Source organism: Populus trichocarpa, chromosome 14 (genome assembly GCF_000002775.5).
Source record: "Populus trichocarpa isolate Nisqually-1 chromosome 14, P.trichocarpa_v4.1, whole genome shotgun sequence".
In the NCBI taxonomy this organism is placed as follows: domain Eukaryota; kingdom Viridiplantae; phylum Streptophyta; class Magnoliopsida; order Malpighiales; family Salicaceae; genus Populus; species Populus trichocarpa.
In genome coordinates, this window is record NC_037298.2 from 7,799,845 (window position 1) to 7,821,352 (window position 21,508).

General features: G+C 33.4%; 1 protein-coding gene and 1 pseudogene across 1 annotated transcript; both read right to left on the reverse strand.

Moving 5' to 3' along the window:
* Positions 1-9,233: 9,233 nt before the first annotated feature.
* On the reverse strand, positions 9,234-13,576 carry LOC18105267 (boron transporter 1). Its single transcript, XM_024584362.2, has 12 exons — positions 12,929-13,576; positions 12,685-12,767; positions 12,274-12,466; positions 12,050-12,188; positions 11,769-11,934; positions 11,470-11,636; positions 11,202-11,375; positions 11,014-11,109; positions 10,722-10,856; positions 10,261-10,580; positions 9,904-10,171; positions 9,234-9,787 (listed from the first exon to the last, which is right to left on the reverse strand). The coding sequence occupies exons 1-12, from the start codon at positions 13,030-13,032 to the stop codon at positions 9,479-9,481; spliced, it is 2,154 nt and encodes a 717-aa protein (XP_024440130.1). The 5' UTR covers positions 13,033-13,576; the 3' UTR covers positions 9,234-9,478.
* Positions 13,577-19,381: 5,805 nt separating this feature from the next.
* On the reverse strand, positions 19,382-20,240 carry LOC18105268 (GDSL esterase/lipase At3g62280-like; annotated as a pseudogene).
* Positions 20,241-21,508: the final 1,268 nt, after the last annotated feature.

A 21,508-nucleotide genomic window follows, 5' to 3' on the forward strand; every position in this document is an offset into this window, starting at 1 on the left:
CCAATTAAATAAATATTGAGAGATGAAACTGAAAAAAAAAGAGATTAAAAAAAAGACAAACAAACCTAGATACATTTTCGAAACCCGGATTAATCATTCAAACTCGCAACTCTTGAAATCTTAGACTTGAAATCAATCAAGGAGCTCAATTTCTAACAAATTCAATGTTAGAGCATAAAATCAGGAAAAAAATATAAATTAAAAAAAACTCGAATGCAAGAAAAAATAGCAATTAAACTAGTAAGGATCAAATTGGTAGAAAAAAAAATCAAGAAGGATAAAATTGCAAAAAAAAACCTTTCAAAAGTCCTCTCAAATAAAACAAATATCATTTAAAAAAATAGGGATCAAATTTGAAATAAAAAGATTGTAAGGAGATGAAACTGATAAAAAATCCAATTTCATAAATCATTTTAAAAAAATAGTAATAAAAAAAATATAGATCAAATAGGAAGGAATAACAAATTAAAGGGATGGTCTAAAGTTTTTTAGGGCCAGTGCAAAAATTAAGGAGGAGAGAAAGGAAACAGGAAAAAAAAAAGAGGATCACACGTGCCAAAATAGAGGTCCGTTTGGAACACGCATTGCATATATATGTGTGTGTATGCGCGCATTTAAAAGTCCATAATTAAAAAGGTCAAAGACAATATAATAACCCAATATACCTAGGCTTAGCTGAATAAAGCCTAGATAACATGGGTCTGACTTGATTTCAGACCCAACACCATTGTATTCAAGTATATGTGGGTTTGACAGTACATGTGGATTCGGCGAGGTGTTAGACTCAACATCATTGGGTTTAGATACACGCAGAACCCAAATGCATGTAGGTCTAGCAAGATGCTAGACCCAACACCTTTAGGTTCGGTTACGCGTTGAGCCCAAGTATACGTGGGTTCGTCGAGATGTCATACTCAACATCTTTTAGTTTAGCTATGCGCTGAGCTCAAGTACGTGTGGGTGTGCCCAACTAGTAGACTCATCACCTTTATGTTCAATTACACGTTGAGCTCAAATACATGTGGGTGAGGCCATTTACCAGATCCATCACCCTTGGATTCAGCTACGCGTCAAGTTCAAGTGCATGTGAGCCTAGTGAGATGTCAGACCTAATACCTTTGAGTTTAACTACATGTTGAGCCTAAATGCATGTGGGCTTAGTGAGATGCTTAACCCAACACCCTCGGGTTTAGCTATGTGTTGAGCCCAAGTACATGTGAGTTTGGTGCGATGCCAACCTAATATCTCTGGGTTCAGCTACGCGCTAAGGCCAAGTACATCTGGGTTTGACAAGCTGCTAGACCAATGACATTGAATTTTGAATCATTTCAAGTCCAAATACATATGAAGTTAATAATATTTCTAGGCTCCATATTGGGTTATGAAGATTTGTTATTTTATTCTTATGTCTTTTAACATAAAATGTTACAAGTTATGAATGATCTTCTCTTTATGGATCACGAGTTTGACGAGTTAACTTAGGTTGAATTTTTTTTGTTCATTTCTTAATTGATTTTTTTTTTCAATTTTATCCTTCAACGTTAAGTTAATTGAGAATTGAACTTCATAATTTTATTTTGATTTTTTTATGAGGTTATCCAGTCTCATGACTCGGTTCAGGGGTTTGGTGGGTTAAACCCTGAGTAGTTTTTTGTGTCTATTTTTAAATTATTTTTTAATTTCATCATTTAATATTGGATTGAGTGGGGATTGAATTTTATAATTTGTTTAATTTAATTTTTATAAGGGCATCACAGTCTCATAATTTAGATCATGGATTTTGTAGGTTAACTAGAGTTGACTCGAGTATATCTAATATGTTTCTCTTCCAATATTAAAAAAAATTATTATTTTAAATTTTTTTAGTCAAATTAAATTTTTAATGATCATCCAAATTGTATTTAGATTTATCAAGTTAATCAAGTTGCATCGAATCAACTCACACGCGACTTGAATTTTTTTTTTTCACTATAAAACTTGCTAGCAATGCTTGAATTTTTTATGTTAAAAAAATAATATGACTCGCAATGTATTGCAAGGGAATGATTTAGTATATCACTGATGTATGGGTATGCATTTTGAAATTTATTATTTATTTATTTTATTTTATGAATTGTACCCTATGATGTTGTGATTCATGATTGAAGATGTGATTTCAATAAATGTTTTTTCTTTAAGAATAGAGAGTCAAATTAGTTAGTCAATTTGTGAACAAAATCTTCCACCCGAACCTGACCCATCATCCATACCGACATTATATATTTTTAATAGTCTTTGCTTTAAGGGACTTGATTTCTGGAGTCACCATGAGGACTTTCTTTCTGTTACCTTTTCTTTTAAAAAAAGAACTTTAAAAATTTAAATATTGATCTACAATTAAGATGATTAAAAACGTGTCTGACGTAATTTATGAAAAATAGCTTAATTTTAACTATTGAGTTATAATTCAAAAATTATTTTTCAAGGATAAAAATGAGTTAAGTTAAAATTGTGTTCCATAAAAAAAAAAAAAACTCAAACGATAAAAGGAGATAATATGAGTTAAAAATAATAAATTTTAAAAAATTAACTTTTATTTAAAGTAAAAACTTAACTCAATTATATATATACAATTAAAAGTTAAAACCTATTTCAAATTTTAAATTTTAAAAACAAATAACTAATGATCGATTGATTGTCCATTAACATTATCATCCCATTAAAAAGTCGAAATTAGTGGTCTTGACATTTTGGGTGTTCCCCGGGAAGAAAGTATAAAGGGGATGCGTTCCGAGTGTTCAAAATCAACGATAAGACTCATCAGCAGGCAGCGTAAAGCAAGCAAGAAATGCAAGCCGCACCTTAATAATGCATGATGTCAGGCATCTTACCTCAGCAAAATTAACCCGGCAGCCGGTCTAGTTTCGCGATCTCTCTTTCACGCGCCTGGATTGCTTCTCTGACGTACCCTCTGCATCATCAGTACCTATTCGCCACCTTAATTACCTCTGTGTCCTTAAGAGTCTTTGATTCGACCCAACTTGTCCACCTTAATTACTTTTGTGGAGTGGTTTTTCACGTTTTCTATAAGCACAGTGGAACCGTTTGGTTCCTTAAAAATTAATTTTTTTTGATAAAAATTATTTTTTATATATATTTTAAATCGTTTTAATATACTGATTTTAAAAATAATTTTTTTAAAATAAAAAAAATATCATTTTAATACATTTTAGTATGAAAAGTAGTCACAACTACACTTTCAAATATACTGGCTTTTCTTCTTCTTAGTTAGTCTTGTAAGAAGAAGAACAAATTACTAGATACCGTGAAATTGAGTTTTTCCTTTTAACTTCCCTCAAATTTAATTTATTTTCTAAAATTACATGAAGGGTAAAATTTGTTTCTTCAAATGCCCTTCCCCGCGTCCCATCCAGTTAATTAGGCAACTAATCAGATTTTCCTCTCAAATTAATTTGTTTAACCAATTAAGGAATAGTTAAGGAGACCAAATTAGGAGAATAAACTATGTTAAGAATACGAGTTTTTCAGAATTGCTGGGCCAGGCCAGCTTTGCAATAGTCGGACCTTGGTTCATTCTTCCATCTGGGCTTATTACAAGTTACAAGTGATCCTCCATTATTTTAGACCTCTGTACCGAGGTTTAGGACTTTGGTATCTTTATTGTTGAATTTAATCTCTGTTGTTCTTAGAACAGGAATTAATTAGGTTTGGTTTTTAAAATTTCTTGCCCTTTTTTTGAACTTGAAATTGCCTATTGCCAAAAACTGGAAAGGTTTCCAGATAATATGTTGACTTTACACTTACCCGAGGTTTTATTAATGGGCTTTTTCTACCTTAACAACAGTATTGAATGCCTTATATATCTCAGTATGTGATTCTATAATATATATGAAGTTTCTTTTAAAAAAAAAAAGGAAAAACAAATTTCTATTTCGTTTTCAGCAGTTTATTCAGTATTCTCTTTAACAGAAATAGAAAGAAAGAGGGTTTATCCAATTTGTTTTATGTTCTATTTTATAGGCCCATTGTTTTGGGGTTTAGGTCAGTTGGCCCAAGAATATACAGTATGATAACGTCTAACGTCAAAGATGAAGAAGAAAAAAAAGGAAAAGGAAAAGGAAGAGTGGAAAAAGAAAATAAAATGAAAGTAGTGAAAAGCGGAGAGACAAGACGAATCTTAGCTTAAATCATTCATGGGGCCAAGCATAATTTAATCCCAGCTTTTTTTTCTTTGTGAAACGTGATATTATACTATCTAGTTGCCGTGTTTGATGGTGAGACATCACTGTTTTGTACTATGTTTTAAAAGTATTTTTAAAAAATTTTAATTTTTTTTTATTTTTTATTTTACTTTAAATTAATATGTTTTTGATGTTTTCAAATCATTTTAATGTACTAATGTCAAAAATAATTTTTAAAAAATAAAAAATATTATTTTAATTTGTTTTGGAATGAAAAGTATTTTAAAAATCAATCGCTACCACACTCCCAAATTGAAATTTTATTTTAAAAAATTTAATATTTTTTGTTTAAAATTAATTTTTTATATTTTTAAATTGTTTTGATATGTTGATATAAAAAATAATTTTTTTAAAAAATATATTTTAATATATTTTTAAATAAAAACACTCTAAAAAATACTCATTACCAAATTTTAATATTTTAAGGTAAGATCATCCGACCCAAGAGGAATCACATAAAGACCATACCTTTCCATGGAGAGTTACAGATCTCATCGCCTCAACAATCTTCCCAAGTACATTGTCCCTGTTATTCCAATTACCCAAGTGCCACATCATTGTTATTTTAACGTGTCAATAGGTAACTGGTGCGAGGCCTTTCAAAGGATGTCGGTGATATTACTAATCATTTGCACAAGATCCATGCTAACTGTTAGGAGTAGTTGTTGTCTTGCTGAGAGTGGAATAGTATTATATTTACCGGATAATCTTGGGCGATGTTACGAACTTTAAATAAATTTAGCTGGACCTGGGCTTTCTTAGCATATAATCTTTGTCAGTGTTACCTGCAAAAAAAACTCTAATGGCTAAGTCATTACGGTGTTTTAAGGGTATTATTTTCTTGTAAAAAAAAAGATGATTACATGTAGTAAGTAAGAAGGGAGGATTATTCCATAACCCAAGATCTCCTCTTGGTTCGGTTTTACTAGGTCAAACCGAAACCAAATTGAGCCAAAAAACATGATTGGTTCTTTACTCTTGGGTTGATTTGATTAGATCAAACTGAACCTAACCAAACTTATTTTGGGTTCGGATTAACACTTTTTTGTGTTTGGTTTAACCTTGGTTAAACCAAAGCTAATCGAGCCTACATTAAATTCGATTCTTTTGAACAATCCTCTCTCTTTTTATTTGTTTTTTTTTTTTGTAGTTTATTATTATTCATATCAATAGTATACACTACACCGACATCTACGCTTTACCTTTAACCTATACAACGTGACTATATCTAATAAAGTTATTATAAGGTGCTACACCTAAGAAGCTACTTCTATTTTTTTTAAAAGCTACTCTTTAAGTTATATAAAGAAAAGTAAAGCAAGAAGGAAAAGGATCTAGAATGATCTTTCTCTCTCACTTAGTACTTGTAATCATCTTTTCTCTATACAAGAAAATAACAATCTTAAAACACTATAGTGACTTAACTATTAAAGTGTTTTTTGCAGGTAACACTGCCTAGGATTATTCGCTAAGAAAACCTAGGTCCAACTAAATTTATTTGAAGTTCATAACCCCGCCTAGGATTATATGCTGAGAAAGCCTAAATCTAACTAAATTCATCTTCAACAACCCTATCTCTACTGAGACATCTTAGTAAAAACTTGTATTGCTCTGTCTTGTCGATCTAAAGCTGAGGGGTCTTCTCTAAAGAAAGCACTCATAACTGCCTTATCTGTGTTGTCAAAATTTAATAAAGGAATAGGTCGATTCCCTATCTTAGTTGGAGAAAAGGACATAAATCCATAGCTACCACTAGCAAATGCCATAAAACCAGAACTAACATTAGTGTTGGTATTGTCTTGTCCTGTATTAGGAAAATCATGTATCAGGAAAATCAGCATCACTAAAAATTGGAACAAGACTTGCTTGTGTTGATGGTATAAGAGCTGATGGTAGAGGGTTAGGAAGAGGACTCAAAGAAGGTGTACTTGAATCAATGTTTTTTCTACTCTTCTTACAAAGAGCATATCTACTTGCTGTCAAATATTATAGTATTCTTCCCCTTATTCATCATAGTTGGAGAAAAGAACATAAATCTAGAGCTACCACAAGCAAACACCATAAAACTAGAACTAACATCAGTGTTGGTATTGCCTTGTCCTGTATTAGGCAAATCAACATCACTAGAAATTGGAACAAGACTTGCTTGTGTTGATGGTAGAGGGCTAGGAAGAGGTCTCAAATAAGGTGTACTTGAACCAATGTTCTTTCTACTCTTTTTACGAAGAGCATATCTACTCGCTGTCAAATCCATTATAGTATTCTTCCTCTTATTCATTCTAGAAGGCTCAACATCCATTTCAACCTCCTCCTCATAATCTTCAACATCCACTTGGCTCTCCTCCTCTTTCTCCTGCTCCTCGTCTTATGATGATATAGAACTGCTTGAAGGAGAAAGAGATTTTTTAACTCTCCATGAGTTTCCTAGACCACCTAAAACATTGCACAAAATAAATGAGCACAAGACTAGAATAGTTTGAAAAAACAAGAAATGGTTAGTATTCATATCATATAAACTTTATTTCAAAGATAACCCTTCGGCTAACCAAAAGATATGATGATACTGGTGGTTACAGAAAAGTTTCTTAAGTACTTTCATCTCACTAGGACTTAAAGGATGAGTTGTGTTATCTCCACTAGCTATATTCCAAATTGAGAAACACCTATATACATCGTGTAAAGAGGTTGTCGATCCCCTTTAACTAACCATTACCACTCATATCTCTAGTTCTTTAAATGAGAGTGACTTACCTTTAAACATATTATTTAAAGGATTTTGGCTCCTTTTTTTGGCAAAGGTATAAAACCAAGTCTCACATTTATCTTGCTGATACCTTTATCAAGTTAGAAAATTTAACTTTTCAGAAGACTTCCATTGGTGAAACACCTTTTCTCCTGATTTTTGGCACAGAAGCAATGATCCCAACATAAATAAGATGCCTTAGCCATAGGGTATTACATTTCTTTACTAACATCAATGATTAGGAACTGAGGGAAAACTTGGACTTTCTAGAGGAAGTTAGACTCGATACTGCAGTGAATAATGAGGTAATTTGGGCTTGATTTGACCACGATCAAATTGACCCAATACTATTTGAACCGAGCTAAAAAAATAGGCTTGATTGTTCTTGCTTTGACCCAGGCAAATCAAGCTAACGTGTCTTGCACAAATTCATATCATATTTTTTTTTATTTTTTAAACCTGTATCATCAATGTCTGTTTTTACTTGTGATTACTAGCATTCTTGATATTCATGCTGGTACAATTTTCAATTTAATCTATATCATGTCATTTTTTTTCTTGAAATTTGATTTGCTATCACAATTAATTATTGTTATATAGTCAATTAATTGAGTGATTGTGACTCCTTTTGAAAAATAGGAGATCAAATTCTTGTTATAATAAGAAAAAAATAAAGGATGAATGTGTGGTTTATTTCGAGTTTTTAGAGAAAGGGAGATATCTGGAGAAAGACATAAATTTAGACCACATATTTTTGACAGCTAGTATGCATGATTTCCTCAGGTTTATTGTGGTGCATATCGCAATATTTACTCAAGACGATTCAGATGTTACACATGGTAGCGACTTTTCATAATTCGGTTTCCTTCCATCTCAACAAAACTCTGATGGTCAACTCCTTTCTCCAATGGAAACTCGGAACATCTGATTTCAAGCAACTTCATTTTTGCAAGGAATTAAAAGTTGAGGATATACTTGTATAACCAAGCTATTCTTTTTGGAATGTTTCTTTGAATTGTGCACTGACAGAGATACTGAAATCATTAGAAAGGGACTTGAGCTCGCTCGCCTATATTTCATAATTAATGGCTGACGTGAAGAACTATAGCCCACCAAAATCTATGCTATGAAAAGCACTCAAACCCTGTTCAGCAGTGTTCACTCGTGTGTGTGTGTGTTTTTCAATTTGAGGGTGTAGGACCTTACAAGTTTTAGCTAACCAGCTATCTCTTCTAGTTCTTCTATTCCCTGGAATGCTCGATGGGAAAACTTCTGACCGCATCTTTTCTACCACAGCTGTTCTAAAAGTCCCTTTATTCATATCTAGTTTGTGTTCCAAACCATTCTTCTACATGCTTCGTTTCTATTGAAGCGTTGACGCTTGGGTTGGATTATTACAAGTTATTTATAATTACAGAACAGACCTCACACACACCAGCAATCCCAAAAAAAAAAAAAGACATTAAGAGCCAGAGTCTGGGGCCACAAGCAGTTTTATGTGTCCAGCTACAGGTCCGTTCAAAATCATGATCTGGGGCCACTAGCATTTCATAATTTCTTTAAAGAGAATCAAAGTCTTTCAACAATGAAATACACCAGAACCTAATTTTGTTTTTCAGTTCTAATTATTAAAGTGATATACACGATAGTAACAGAACAACGGCATTGGTAGCTTGCTTCACAAAATTGGTTTTATGATTAGGTGAATCTCATTGACAAATTTGTAACGGCTTCATTTGTTGGCAATCCTTGCTTGTAATAATTGCTTAGGGATGCATGAAGGCAGAAAGAGGGCTGAAATTTGATGGCATGGAACACATCAGATAAGTTTCAACTTATGTTGCTTCGATCAGTTCTTCACTTTGCCTAGAGTATCCATGTGTGACATTTGATATTTGCAGATGGATGTGGATTCAGATATGGATATGTTTATCGGACATGCACTGGCACCAGATATGGATATCCGAAACTGAGCAACAGAGGCTTCTAATAACTGCCGATGTATCAACCAAAATAACATCATCTGAAATAAGGTCAGGCGGCAAGACAGCCAGATATCGTGATAGTAGTTTTAGGTTCAAACAGTATGCTCTCCGTTATACCGGAAAATATTTACCGTAAGAGTTTGAGGCATCAGTAGTGTGGTTGGAAGTAATATCAAGATGGGATCCTTGCAGCCGAAGCAAAATAAGTAAGGCTTCATTGAATTATAAACTGGCTATTTGTAATTCTAATTAAGAACAACTAAATTTCATCATAAAGCAATGCATTGAATTACTATAGACGGAACCAATATACTTCAGTACACTTGTCACAACCAAAGCAACTATTCTATTATACAAATTTTTTCTCGGAAGGAGAAGATCAGATAGAAGGAATATTTTACACTAATTCCAACAAAAACAACACACTTAAAAAGGGAAATGGGGCAAGCACAAGCCAATCTAAAGCTCCTTTCTTAATTACTGGTAGATAAGCCAAAAACAATTTGACACTAATTTTGTTCTGAACTTGAAGGACTCTTCCCCAGTTTAGAAAACTTTTGATCTCCAGTTATTGGACTGTTAGACCCTCTTGCACCAGGTTTAGGACTTTTCTCCCCTCTTAGTTCACTTACACGAGGACTATATGTGTAAGAGAGACGTGGGCTTTGATGGCTTTTAGGATTATTTGCTGGTGTTGCAGTGGAGCTTGTGATTTTAGGACTACTTGTGTGCCTGAACTCTCCTCGGCTTCTGGTAATAACCTCATCCAAAATCTCTCCATCTCCTCCATAAGCAGCTCCTGCCCCCATCTCTGCCTCCTATAGACATAATGAAGAAATTATATATGTGAAGCGAAAGTGATTGCAAGATGGGTTTTTTTTAGAACAATGCACGATGGGTTTTCCTGTACGTTATGTCGGACAAGGAATCTTACTGTTGCGAGATTGAATGGCAAAGCTGGTGCTTCTTCATACGCGGCTGCATCCAAATCTTGAAGGTGTGCTCCTTTGAAAAACTTGGGAAGACAGTATTGTCTTACTGGAACCAAAAGCATGATCATCAAAGGAAACATAACGCCCGCAATTGGAACCCAAGTGAGACCGAAACATATCAGCAAATAAGTTGTCTGGAAAATTGTGAACATGGCAATTGTCTTGAAAGGAACTGTTTCTACAAATGTGGCATGGTAATCTTCAAGAACTCTGCGAGAAAGTTATTTTAGGCGATGAATAACAAGCAAGCATGCAAGATAAAGTGGAAGTGTAAAAGATACAGGATTTGAAGGTTTTACTTGTATCTTCTGCTTGGTGCAGTGAAGAGCAGTAATATTCTTTCCCAAAATTGGTTACCCGGCAAACTTTCAATGGCCATAAACGCAAAATAGCCCCAAAGGACTGAGGTTGGAATCTTTTTGAGGAAGGGCATGGCTGCAACGCAACCTCCAACCATTGTGGCTTGAAGTATGTTACTTAGACGTTGTTCTTTAACCTCAACAGGCAATAGATCATCAATTTCCTTCTCGATGTCAAATACTGTCTCATCAACCGGGGCATCGATATGGCCTGTACATGTAGAAGCTTGGATGGTTGATTCTTTGAATTCCTTTAGACCCTGCACAAGATGTTTAACTATTCTCAATTACTTTCTGCAAAAGCAGATAATGTGATTTCATTTAGGAATTCCAAAAATATGACCATGTTTACTTTCAAGAGAAAGCCAAATGGTCAACAGCAGCATAAGTTGCAAACATACTTGAGCGGGCTGTTGGTAGACCAAAGGAGTCTGCATTTGTTGATAGGCTTCTTGCATATTTCCATACAACTGTCCCAAGCTGGCATTCTTTCTCAGACTTCTACGTGCTGTTTGCACAAGTCTATTTCGAAGCAACTGCGTAATATTTTCCATAAGCAGATTTAGTGCACAAAGTTATCACTGAGACAACAAGACTGGAAATGATGATTTGAATAACAAAAAACAATTTCTTCAATACTAATCGCTTTATTGAAAGAACGTTTAGTTTTAGAGAGATTTCAGGATATATTACCTGGTACTTAAGAGTAGCCAGACTCTTTGTATGCATTGGAGATTGGGGGATGACTCCATTTGATGGCGGGATTCCAAGAAGACCACACATTAAGGTCTGACATCATAAATGTAAATATTATGAATGATCGAAAAAAATAAAGTTAGAAGGGACAATTCGAGGAGAAGGAAACACAAATATCTGCATACCAGAAACCCCAAAAGAAGCAAGTCATAATGGTAAGAAGATGGCTTTCTCAAATTGAACTCCTTCTGCTGAGAAAGTTGAGATGCTACACTATGGTCAAAATAGTAAAGCACCGCGATCATCGTAGCAGGAACGAAAGCTCCAATTATGTAGAAAATGGGAACGTTTAACATCTCCTGTCATATGGGGTTTAAAATAATCATTTTAGTCAAATATGTGGAGATAAAATTCATTGATTTCCAGATTACTATAAGACGCGACAGAACTTGCCTTAATGACAGTCCAATTCTCATATGCACCAGGAGTCCAGGGATTTGGGCTGAAAAGACGCCGTGGGATCCCTTTAGGAACATTTCCTGTTGGAATATACGAGACAGCTGTCCACACTAGAACCATGAGGGGTACACCGTAGTCTGCTATTAAACTTCTAAGCCAGCCTGTCAGGAAAATAATTTTAAGTTTTCAAAACAAAAGAATTGAGTAATATTTAAAGTGATCAAGATTGCCGACTGATCATAATTAGTAATATTTAAGTTTTCTATCAGAAACCCGAATTTTGATCTACATACCACTCCCATAGCGCCATGATCTTGCCTTGCGGCTTCTTAATCCAGTGAGCAGGAGGCCAAATGATAGAACCAGAGCAAACATCCCATTCGCAAACCTCCATGAAGGTATAAACTCCGTTGATTTTGGATCTTCTCGTTGTGGAATGCGAAACTCTTCCACAAGTCCCTTCACAATCAGGTCAATTGATTAGTTTAACTAGTACTTAAACAAAAATAATATCAAGTAGAAATTAATCACAACAAGCCATCATAATGCAGACAAAGCCTTTAACCACTCTTACTTTGATGGCCTGTTGCATGAAGAGCATTGCAATAAGTAGACCAAACAACTCTCCTGCTATACGGGTGAACCTATTGATAATGGAGGATGCTCCTAAGACAGCCAGTAAGAACAACAAGAGTGCAGTCCAAACACATACCCTGCAAGATCATATAACCAGGTAAAGTTTGTCAAACAGAGGAAGGAGATCATCTAAGACCACTAAAAAGGGGTTAATCAGCTCACCATCCAGTCCATGCAAGAAACAAATCCCTTCCCAAATCAGCTCTCTCTTTAGCAAAGTTAAACATAAATGTATACATGATGACTGTTGGCTCTGCGACTCCCAATATCAGCAAAGGTTGACCCCCAACAATTGAGTGTATGATCCCACAAATTGAGGTGGATGCTAGGGTCTGAACTGCTGTTAGAACCCCATCTGCAAGTGCAAGATAGATTTCACGACGTGCTAAAATTTTACATAATAGTCATGTCTCTTCTTTTTCTTTTTTCCACCTTGAGATTAAAATGTTTTGATAAAACGGTAGAGTATGAGAAAAAGAATGGGCATGATTTGAGTGAAGCAACATCAGTTTTTTAAGAAAAAGAATATTCAACAGGAGATAAAATAGTTCTTCACTGAGTTCATGTCAATACCAGTATTTCTCTCCAATTGTTCACCAAATGAAATGACCGGAATAGCGGAAGCAAAGAATATATATGTGGTGGGAGCCAAAATCCTGAAAAGAACATCAAAATTTTTTGTCACCAACAATCATGTTGAAATTGACCAACAAAGAAGGCCTAAAATGCAAAGAATATATGTATCTGTCAACAAAATGGCAATTACTTCAAACCATGCACAGCAAGATTTTGTATGATCACTAAAGAGATGAGATACCTGAAGCCTGATTTGAATCCACCTGTCCAGTCTTGCTTGTAACACCTTAATCTTCCACGAAGGTCATTCTTGATTCCACGCAACGGCACAAATGTCTCCTCCATGATGTTATCCACAAGAAGCTAACTGGTGAAAAGTAGTGCTGCACTTGAATCTCTTCCTTCTTTGAAAGCTTGCAAAAGATGACTCAAACACTCAGAAGCTAAAGCTAGAATACCCTCTAGCGACAATTTTGGGATTTTACAGGGAGGAATGGATTCATTGAGGAACTGATTAGTGGAAAAGGCTACATAACTTGAAAATCATCAATCTGGTCAACTTATAGAAGGACTAGAGGAAAAAAAAAAGAAAAAGAAAGATGAATCCACAGGTGAGCTTGCTCTATGCTACCTGGCTTAACAAGCACAGCAAAGTAAAATAATGATACGATGGGTAGCAAAGAGTTTAAAGACAAAAGAGTGCCAAGGGGGAGAAGTTCGCTGTGCAGGACAGAAGTTGGTGGGTTGGTCTCCACAAACAAGAACAATACAAACCTCTTCTTGAGTTCCAATGTGTTGACAATTGAAGGAGAAGAAGCTCCAAATATATATAGTAATAAAAGTTACCTGGAAGGGTGTGGAGGTAGATTTGGTGTAGGCAGCAATGCTTGGTCATGCGAGTGAAATGAAGAGTCTCTAGCTTGGGGGATGTCAATCCTCTATACCCTTGATCATTTCCACTTCCATGCACTCTCCCTTTTAATTGGTCCACGTCAGCTGTATGGATCCACCAGGAAGCTTCAGTTACCATTAATTTGACGGATTTTATTTGGCCAAGAGGCAAGAAGTTTTTAATACAGGTGGTATATTTTGAAGCTTTTCATGGCCACATTGTGAGCTACAGTTGACTATCAATGAATTTATTTCGGTTCTGAATCACGATGCCTGATTCATAGAGTGAATTCATTATTCAGTAGACATCATGACCCTCTGATGGAGCCATATAAGCATCTTGCCCCACATTAGATGGTGGGTCTGATCTGATGTGGCAATATCAGAAAGCAATATTAATCTGTCTTTTTTGCATCTCTGAGAGAGGAGAGGAACTTGTGCCTCACATTACAGTGCTGGCACCCTTTTTATAAATTTGAAAAGAAGAAGAAGAGGGGGTCAACTGCACTTTTTTCTGGTTCATTCTGTACATGTATAGTCCACTGTAAGATAATGAAATGTTCTCTCGTCCAGTTTTTATTTTTTAAGGAATATGGTGGAGATTCTTGGTGTTGAAGGATGAGTGAATCCTGCAATTGCTGTCCTGGGATTACTCGAAATCACAAACTAATGAGCTTGCGAATACATCAAAGCCACTCCCCCCACCCTCTATTGGATCGATGTTAAGATAAAATGATGCTGCAACTTGTTCGTCAATGCCTTTCGTAACTGATAATTAAACCAGTTGACCTTTCTCTAGCTATCCAAATATATAAATCTGATTCATTTCCATTTGCTTTTAGGGCAGATTCAACACTACTAGGAATGACGAAATAATTTATCATATTCAATTGCTGCCCATGTGCTTAGAAACTGGAACAGCTCATTCTAGCTATCTTCCTTACTGGTACTATTTTTGAAGTTCTCTTTCCTGTCCACACTCAACCTTCCATGCCTTTCTGTTCCCTTTTTTTTTTATTCTAGCATTAATAAAGCATTTGTTTCTTAAAGAGTTTTGATTCGCCAAAGACACTGAACATAAGTGTCGCAGGGGACAGAACTGAAATGGGAAGACCTTAATTTTCTTCTTTCGGAGATCGAAATGAGAGCAAAGGTATGGTTCTTGCATATTCGTGGCATATATGATTAAAGAGTGAAAGATATATATAATGCAGAATTTGTTCTTGGCATTGGCTGCCGAATTAAACCAAGCCAAGTGCGTTTAGATTTAATAATTATGCTAACCACTTTCAAAATCATATCAGAAAATGACTTCTATTGCGTATCCTCGTTTCTAAACCGTTCATGTTCTTAATTATAAACCAGAAAATGCTTTTCACTTTCTTTTCTCATGATGTGAGAGTACATAGAAAACCAAATATACAAATCTCATTGCAAAGCCTAATAATGTACTTTGGATTTTTTATTTCACATAAAATATATATAATACTTTCTAATATTTAGCTTGAAATTTTTTTTACATAAAGTATTTTATGTGTATAAAATATATATATATATATTTTTTATTTACGTGGGGTGTCCGGGCCAGCTTACGCGCACCACGACTATTCCCCACGGCCCACTGGACACCCTGCAAGCCCAGGAGTAGGTAAGGCACCGCGGGGGTGACAGGCGTGCATATAGAGGGTCGAACCCGGGACGGGGACGGAACAAGTCACACGATTGACCACAACAGCTAGATATTTTAATAATAGTGGTGATGGGATATTAGTGGTACCAGTTATAATAATAATATTATGGTGGTGAGTTGATCAAAGTGATAATAAAAAAAAATTAACAAGATGATTGTGGTAATAAGATGATGATGATGGTGTGATGTAGACATGCTAGAAATATGTTTTTTTTTAAAAAAAAAGATGTTAAATTTATTACTCTTCTTGTCTTCTTGCATGACAATTTTTTTTTTTTATTAATAATAAAACGACACATGCAGCATGACATGCCACATATAGGACAGTACTTGGTGATGTTAAATGGTTACATTTTCTTCTCGACCTGGGATTTATATATATCATCGTAGGCATAACAGATTTCTAGGCCTGTAATTGACATGTATGGATTAATGTAATAAATGCCATGTCAATAAAGAATGAATAAATATTAACATATATATATTTTCAAAAATTGACTTGTCCATTTGTTCTTATCATTTTTTTTTCCTGGTAGCATATCCATTAGAATGTACATAACAATGGCAAGTGGTCGATTAATTAGTATTTAAAGAATTGGTGGTGTTTAGTGAAAGGATTGTTTACTAATGTATTTATAAGTAAAAAATATTTTGAAAAGTAATTGTAACTACATTTTCAAACATGTTTATTAAAAATGTAGTTATGATTGTTTTTCAAAATATTTTTCACTTAAAAATATATAAATAATTATAACATAGATGATCAATGTTTACTCCTTTTTCTTAAACGAAAAATAAAAAAGAGATTAATGATTTTTTATTTTTTTTGAAGGTTGAGAGAAACTCAAATGATATTGCTGTCATCTTTTGCTCCGATCCTTTTTTAATTTCTTATTGTCATGATCATTAAGCCACAATTATGGTTATATAAATATAAAGTAAACACGGGATTTAATTAAGGTGGGAACCTAAAGGAAACTGCAATGAAAGGGATAGCATTAGGGTATGTTCAATCATTAACTTTGAAGCTATTTGGAATTGCATCTCAAGTAGTGTTTTAATTAAATTTATTTATTTTTTAAATAATTTTTAGTATTTTTTGATCATTTTAATATATTAATATAAAAAATAATTCTTAAAAAATAAAATATATATTATTTTAATATATTTTTAAGTAAAACTTATTTGAAAAAATAATTATTATTACACTTATAAATATATATTTTTAATTAAAAGGGTCGGCAAACTAGCATCATTGTAAGATTTATAGGTATCTACCAACTCCTTTATATAGTCGTCACATCTTAAAAAAATAATAATAATTACTAGAGAAACATTCGCTTCTTCCTAATGCAAAATTATATTATTCTATATTCGAGCATGAGTTCTACTACTATAAAGTGTCTAGATTATTTATTACTAATTTTTTTTTATCTGGATATTTTCATATCTTTTTAAAGGATAAGACTAATCACATTTAGGGTTTGTGGTTGCCTCTCGTAATAAGTGCGTTTACTGAAGATCAAACTTGTATTTTTATCTTTACAAGGATATAGCAGTGTCTTAACCGCTAGACTAATATTTTATTAGTTACATTAATAAAGTGATATGTGACCATCAAGATTATTTCAACAGCCCTTAAGAAAATGGCTTCTTTTTCTTGCTTACAGTTAAGTTCTCTTTTATTTTTTAAATTTGCTTTGGTTCATGAAACACAACTTTGAGGGATTTATTATTATTATTACCCCCCCCCCCCCTTTTTCTGGTCATTGTGTTCTCTTTTCCTATGTGTTGATTACCATCTGACAAAATAAATAAATATAAAGAATATTAAACTATATTCCAATCCTTGTAGACTCTCTAATTTCATTTTGGTTCAGGATTGGTTTGATTTACCTAAATCAACCGTTGTGGTAACTTTCTCTCTTGATTTCAACTCATCATGAACTAAACTGGTTCTATTAGGACTCAACTAGCTTCTAAGATTTTCAGCCTACTCTTTCTATTTGGCCTTCATTGTTCGGTAGGTAACTTATCCTGCCTTCGCAACTTTTAGTTCGAACAAATTTGTTGAATTGTTGGCATATTATTTTCTTCTCGGTTCAACTCGCCAAGGACCCAATTTGTCTCGAGTTCTCCAGGTTCTGTCAGGTCCAACCAGTTTCCAAAGTTTTTTTTAATGATTTCTTTTCATATTTTACATCCATTATCAGATGCCTCGCTGTTTATAAATATAAAAAAAGGGCTCTTATGAAACTATAAGGTTTATATAAGATGTGATTGGCCGGACGGTTTTCAAGTTAGTTGATGTTAAAAATAATTTTAAAAAAATAAAAATATATATTATTTTAATATATTTTTTATAAAAATATTTTTAAAAACAATTATTATTATACTCTTGCTGAATCTAGAGCTAAAATATAATTAATCATAAAAATAACGTAAATAAATTAATGAATCTCTTTGCCTCTGCCTCACAAGGTATATAATTAGCAATGCGAAATTAAAAGAGAGGTGTATGTGTATGTATTACTATTTTATTATGACATGATGCAGTGCAACTTGGTGGTCAATTATATAATTTTATTTTTTATTTCTCATTGAATTTTTAGTATCGGGATGAAATTTATGGTAATATTTAAACTGTGTTTTATTTAAAATTAATTTTTTTATATTTTTAAATTATTTTGACGTAATGATATTAAAAATAATTTTAAAAAAATAAAAAATACATTATTTTATTATATTTCCAAACAAAAAACACTTTAATCATAATCGTTATCCCACCTCCAAACACCAATCACCAATGTATAATCATCTCCACAATTAAAAGTGCAAGCAACTTGGGTGTTGAATTATTTTCTCTTTCCTTCTTTTTTAAGTTAACTATGTTTTACAGATTCTAGCTTATTCCTTTATATATACTATTTGCACTTTATTTTCATTTTTTAGTATGTTTTTTTCCTTCTTCTTTTTGCCTTTTTGAGTTTGGGTAGATTCAACACTTTCAAGCACTTCATGAATCACGGACAGGATGATCCATGTCCTGTATATGATAATGAAAATAAAGTTCCTAGTCCACTACTGCCCATGTCTCGCCAGAAAATATAGAAATAAGATGAGAAAAGAATTTAAAATTGTGTTCAGTGGTGTTTTAAAAATATATTTAATTTGAAAAAATATTAAATTAATAATGTTTTTAGTGTTTTTCATGATAGTTTTTATATGTTGATGTTAAAAATAAAAAAAAAATCTAATAAAATTAATTTAAATATATTTTTAAATAAAAAATATTTTTAAAAAACATAAGAAACAAAAGATACCAAACTCCCCGTCCACTTGAAAGCAAGTTTTTCGTACATTTTTTTTCTTTTTTGGGATAAAATAAATGGACTGGAGTTGCATTCAAATGATTTTGTCTAGCACAGACTTTATTCTTGCTCATAATTGAGATTTGTGAGGCGAAGACAAAACCATCTGTCCATAAAGGCAGAGCTTTCATTTTCAATCTCAGCCATTGACTAAGTGGTAGGCCCATATAGCTTTCCATGGGTCACTTCCACAGAATCCACACCAACTACATGAATGGCAATTTTGTTCTGGGTTGTCCTTACAATTATTTTATGCATGCACTAGCATATTATCTTGCTTCTCTTTGGATTAATAATGTGGAAGAGAGAGCTCCAACAGGGGAAAAAAACAAGCTAATTCTCATTAGGCTGTTGGAATTAAAGCAGCAACATATACCTCAGATGCATAATGCCAGGCCCATGGTTAAGTATCATGGCAGGATATTGGGTCCTTGCAAGGCAAAACTATGTTTTTTTTTCTGTGTATGATATTGTACTGGGACGGAGCTGCATGAGTGCCTAATTCCCTTGTGCCCAGTTAGTAATTTAGTGCCTAATATCTATTGAAGATTAGTAATTTGTGTCCAAATTAGATTCAGAAGTTATTGTCTTGGGAATTTCTTTATTTTACTTGTTGCTTTCGAAGTTATTAGTTGTTTTTTTAAAATAATTGAGATTTTTTAACATTTATAGTTCATCAAATCACAGGTTTTTTCATAGTTTAGCCAGATCGTAAAACTTATCACATGATTCGTCAAATCTACTATAAATGGTCAGGCTCGATTCTAGTGGTAAAATACTGAGCTGATAAAATACTTGATGCAGTCACGCGGTTGGCTGCTTCAGTGCAGTGAACTTCATCTCACGCTATAGAACTCTTGCAAAGGTTGCAACCAGGCTGGCCGCACGTTGCTTTAACATTGTAATAATTTGTTGGCCCTTTATAGCCACAAAGCCATGAATGGATGGATCATCAAAACCTACGCATTTAGGCGTGGGAATTATTTAAAGTGTAAAAGCACACCCAACTCAAATCCACAGAACAGAACAATAATTAAAAGCAGCCTCTAATTTCAACTCAAACTGACATCAGAATTACCGTATTGTTTATGCTTGACGAAGAGATTGTATCTGATCTTGTATATGTCTACACAGACAATCGTTGCATCTTCAAAGATTGTTCTCATTTCGTTGCAGATTTCGCGAGGTCCTTTATTAAATGCTTTCACAACATCATTATGCACGCAAAGGCATCCAATTTGATCAAGGTCACTGTTTTCATGATGTAATGCTAGTTGTCTGGGCATCCAGAACTTTCTGCCACCATATAAATATATGCTCTGCATTCCCAGCAAATTAGATTAGAGAGAGGTATATATATCTTGTCCGACAGAGAACTTGAATAGCTATTTTAATTTCTGCAAGAAGAGAAGGGATCTTTTCAAGAACAGCTGCATACGTTAGGTTTGATGCATACAGGGCGACTAACAGATCGTTCTGATCAATATCAATCAAGTAAAGCGCATTAGAAACCCCTCGCCATCAATGTAATTTCCTGAACTTGTGTTGTGTTTTCACTGAGATTTACATCATCTTCATTAGTCTACACCGTGCTTACCCATTCATTGGAGCTCAAGGGAGCGATTCTTGAAACGCGTCACAAGTGAACGTTCATCTAGTGCAAAAGGGACAGAGTACTGGGGGAGAGTAAGCCCCACTTACTGCAAAATCTACTCCACTCAACGGATCCAAATAACTCGAGTTCAAGTGTTCTCCTACCTGATTACACAATCAAACTAATCCTGCGAGTCTCTTAATCTAAGGAATAGATAAGTTAAGATAGCAAAGAAGAGGGAAAATGGAAACTATAGGTAATATACAAAACTTCTCCAGGTTTACATGATTAATTATGCGAATAAGACCGATGAAGTGTCAACCAAATCTCCTCCCCAACTTCAAAATACTTTTTTTCTGATAGAAAGTTAAGAAAAAAAAAATAAGGCAGGACCATATCGTGATCCATGTCTGAATACGAAGGTATACAATCGTTTGTTTAATTGCTACAACTAAGTTGATGTGTGAGAGTATGATAAGAGTTTGTTTTTTAAAAACAAATTTAATTAGAAATACATTAAAATAATATTTTTTTTTATTTTTAATATTAGCACATTAAAACAATTCAAAAACATAAATAAAAATTTAATTTTAAACAAAAAAAATTCAATTTTTTCTCAACTCTTGTTTGGAACGCAATACCAAACAAGAGATAAATCAACATGGTTAGTCATAAAATAGTATTTTAGATAAGCTTGCCACTATTAGACTCTAAGAAGAGAAAATGCCTAATCGAGTTTTTATTTTATTAGTGAAGATGTACTAAAATCCAATATATATAAATAAAAGATTATATAGCATTTGGAATAGTGGTTAACCAATATATTCATGTGTTTGGACTTTTTTTTTTTAATCTAAAGAACTCCAGGTTTACAATAGAAGTTTTGAGTACCTGCAAAAACAATTTCAATTGAAGGAACTTAAAGACCCTCTAATGGTAAAGTCGGTATTTTTATTGGAATTGTATTAATTAATAACTTAAAAGAACCTTAAATTCCAAGAACAAAGATATTTGTTCTTGAGTTTTAAGTTTGTTAATATTCTGAAATCCAAGTATTTTTATCTTAAAAGATAAGAAGTTGGGAATCCTTTACCTAAATAGTTCAGGAGATATTTATACTCGTTGAACCTTATCGTTTTCATATAAAAAAAAACCAAAAAGTCATCTATTTTTTACAATATTAATTAGAAGCAAATATCTCTTACATATTATTAAAAAGATAATAAATATTAGAGACTTTATATATATATATATATATATATATATATATATAAA

Excerpts from the sequence above, each read along its gene's own strand:
- LOC18105267 (XM_024584362.2), bottom strand. The coding sequence starts at position 13,032 with ATGGAGGAGACATTTGTGCCGTTGCGTGGAATCAAGAATGACCTTCGT. Across the intron at positions 12,768-12,928 it reads GGATTCAAATCAGGCTTCAG|GATTTTGGCTCCCACCACAT; the intron begins GTATCTCATCTC and ends TGTTCTTTTCAG. Across the intron at positions 10,581-10,721 it reads TCTACCAACAGCCCGCTCAA|GGTCTAAAGGAATTCAAAGA; the intron begins GTATGTTTGCAA and ends CATCTTGTGCAG.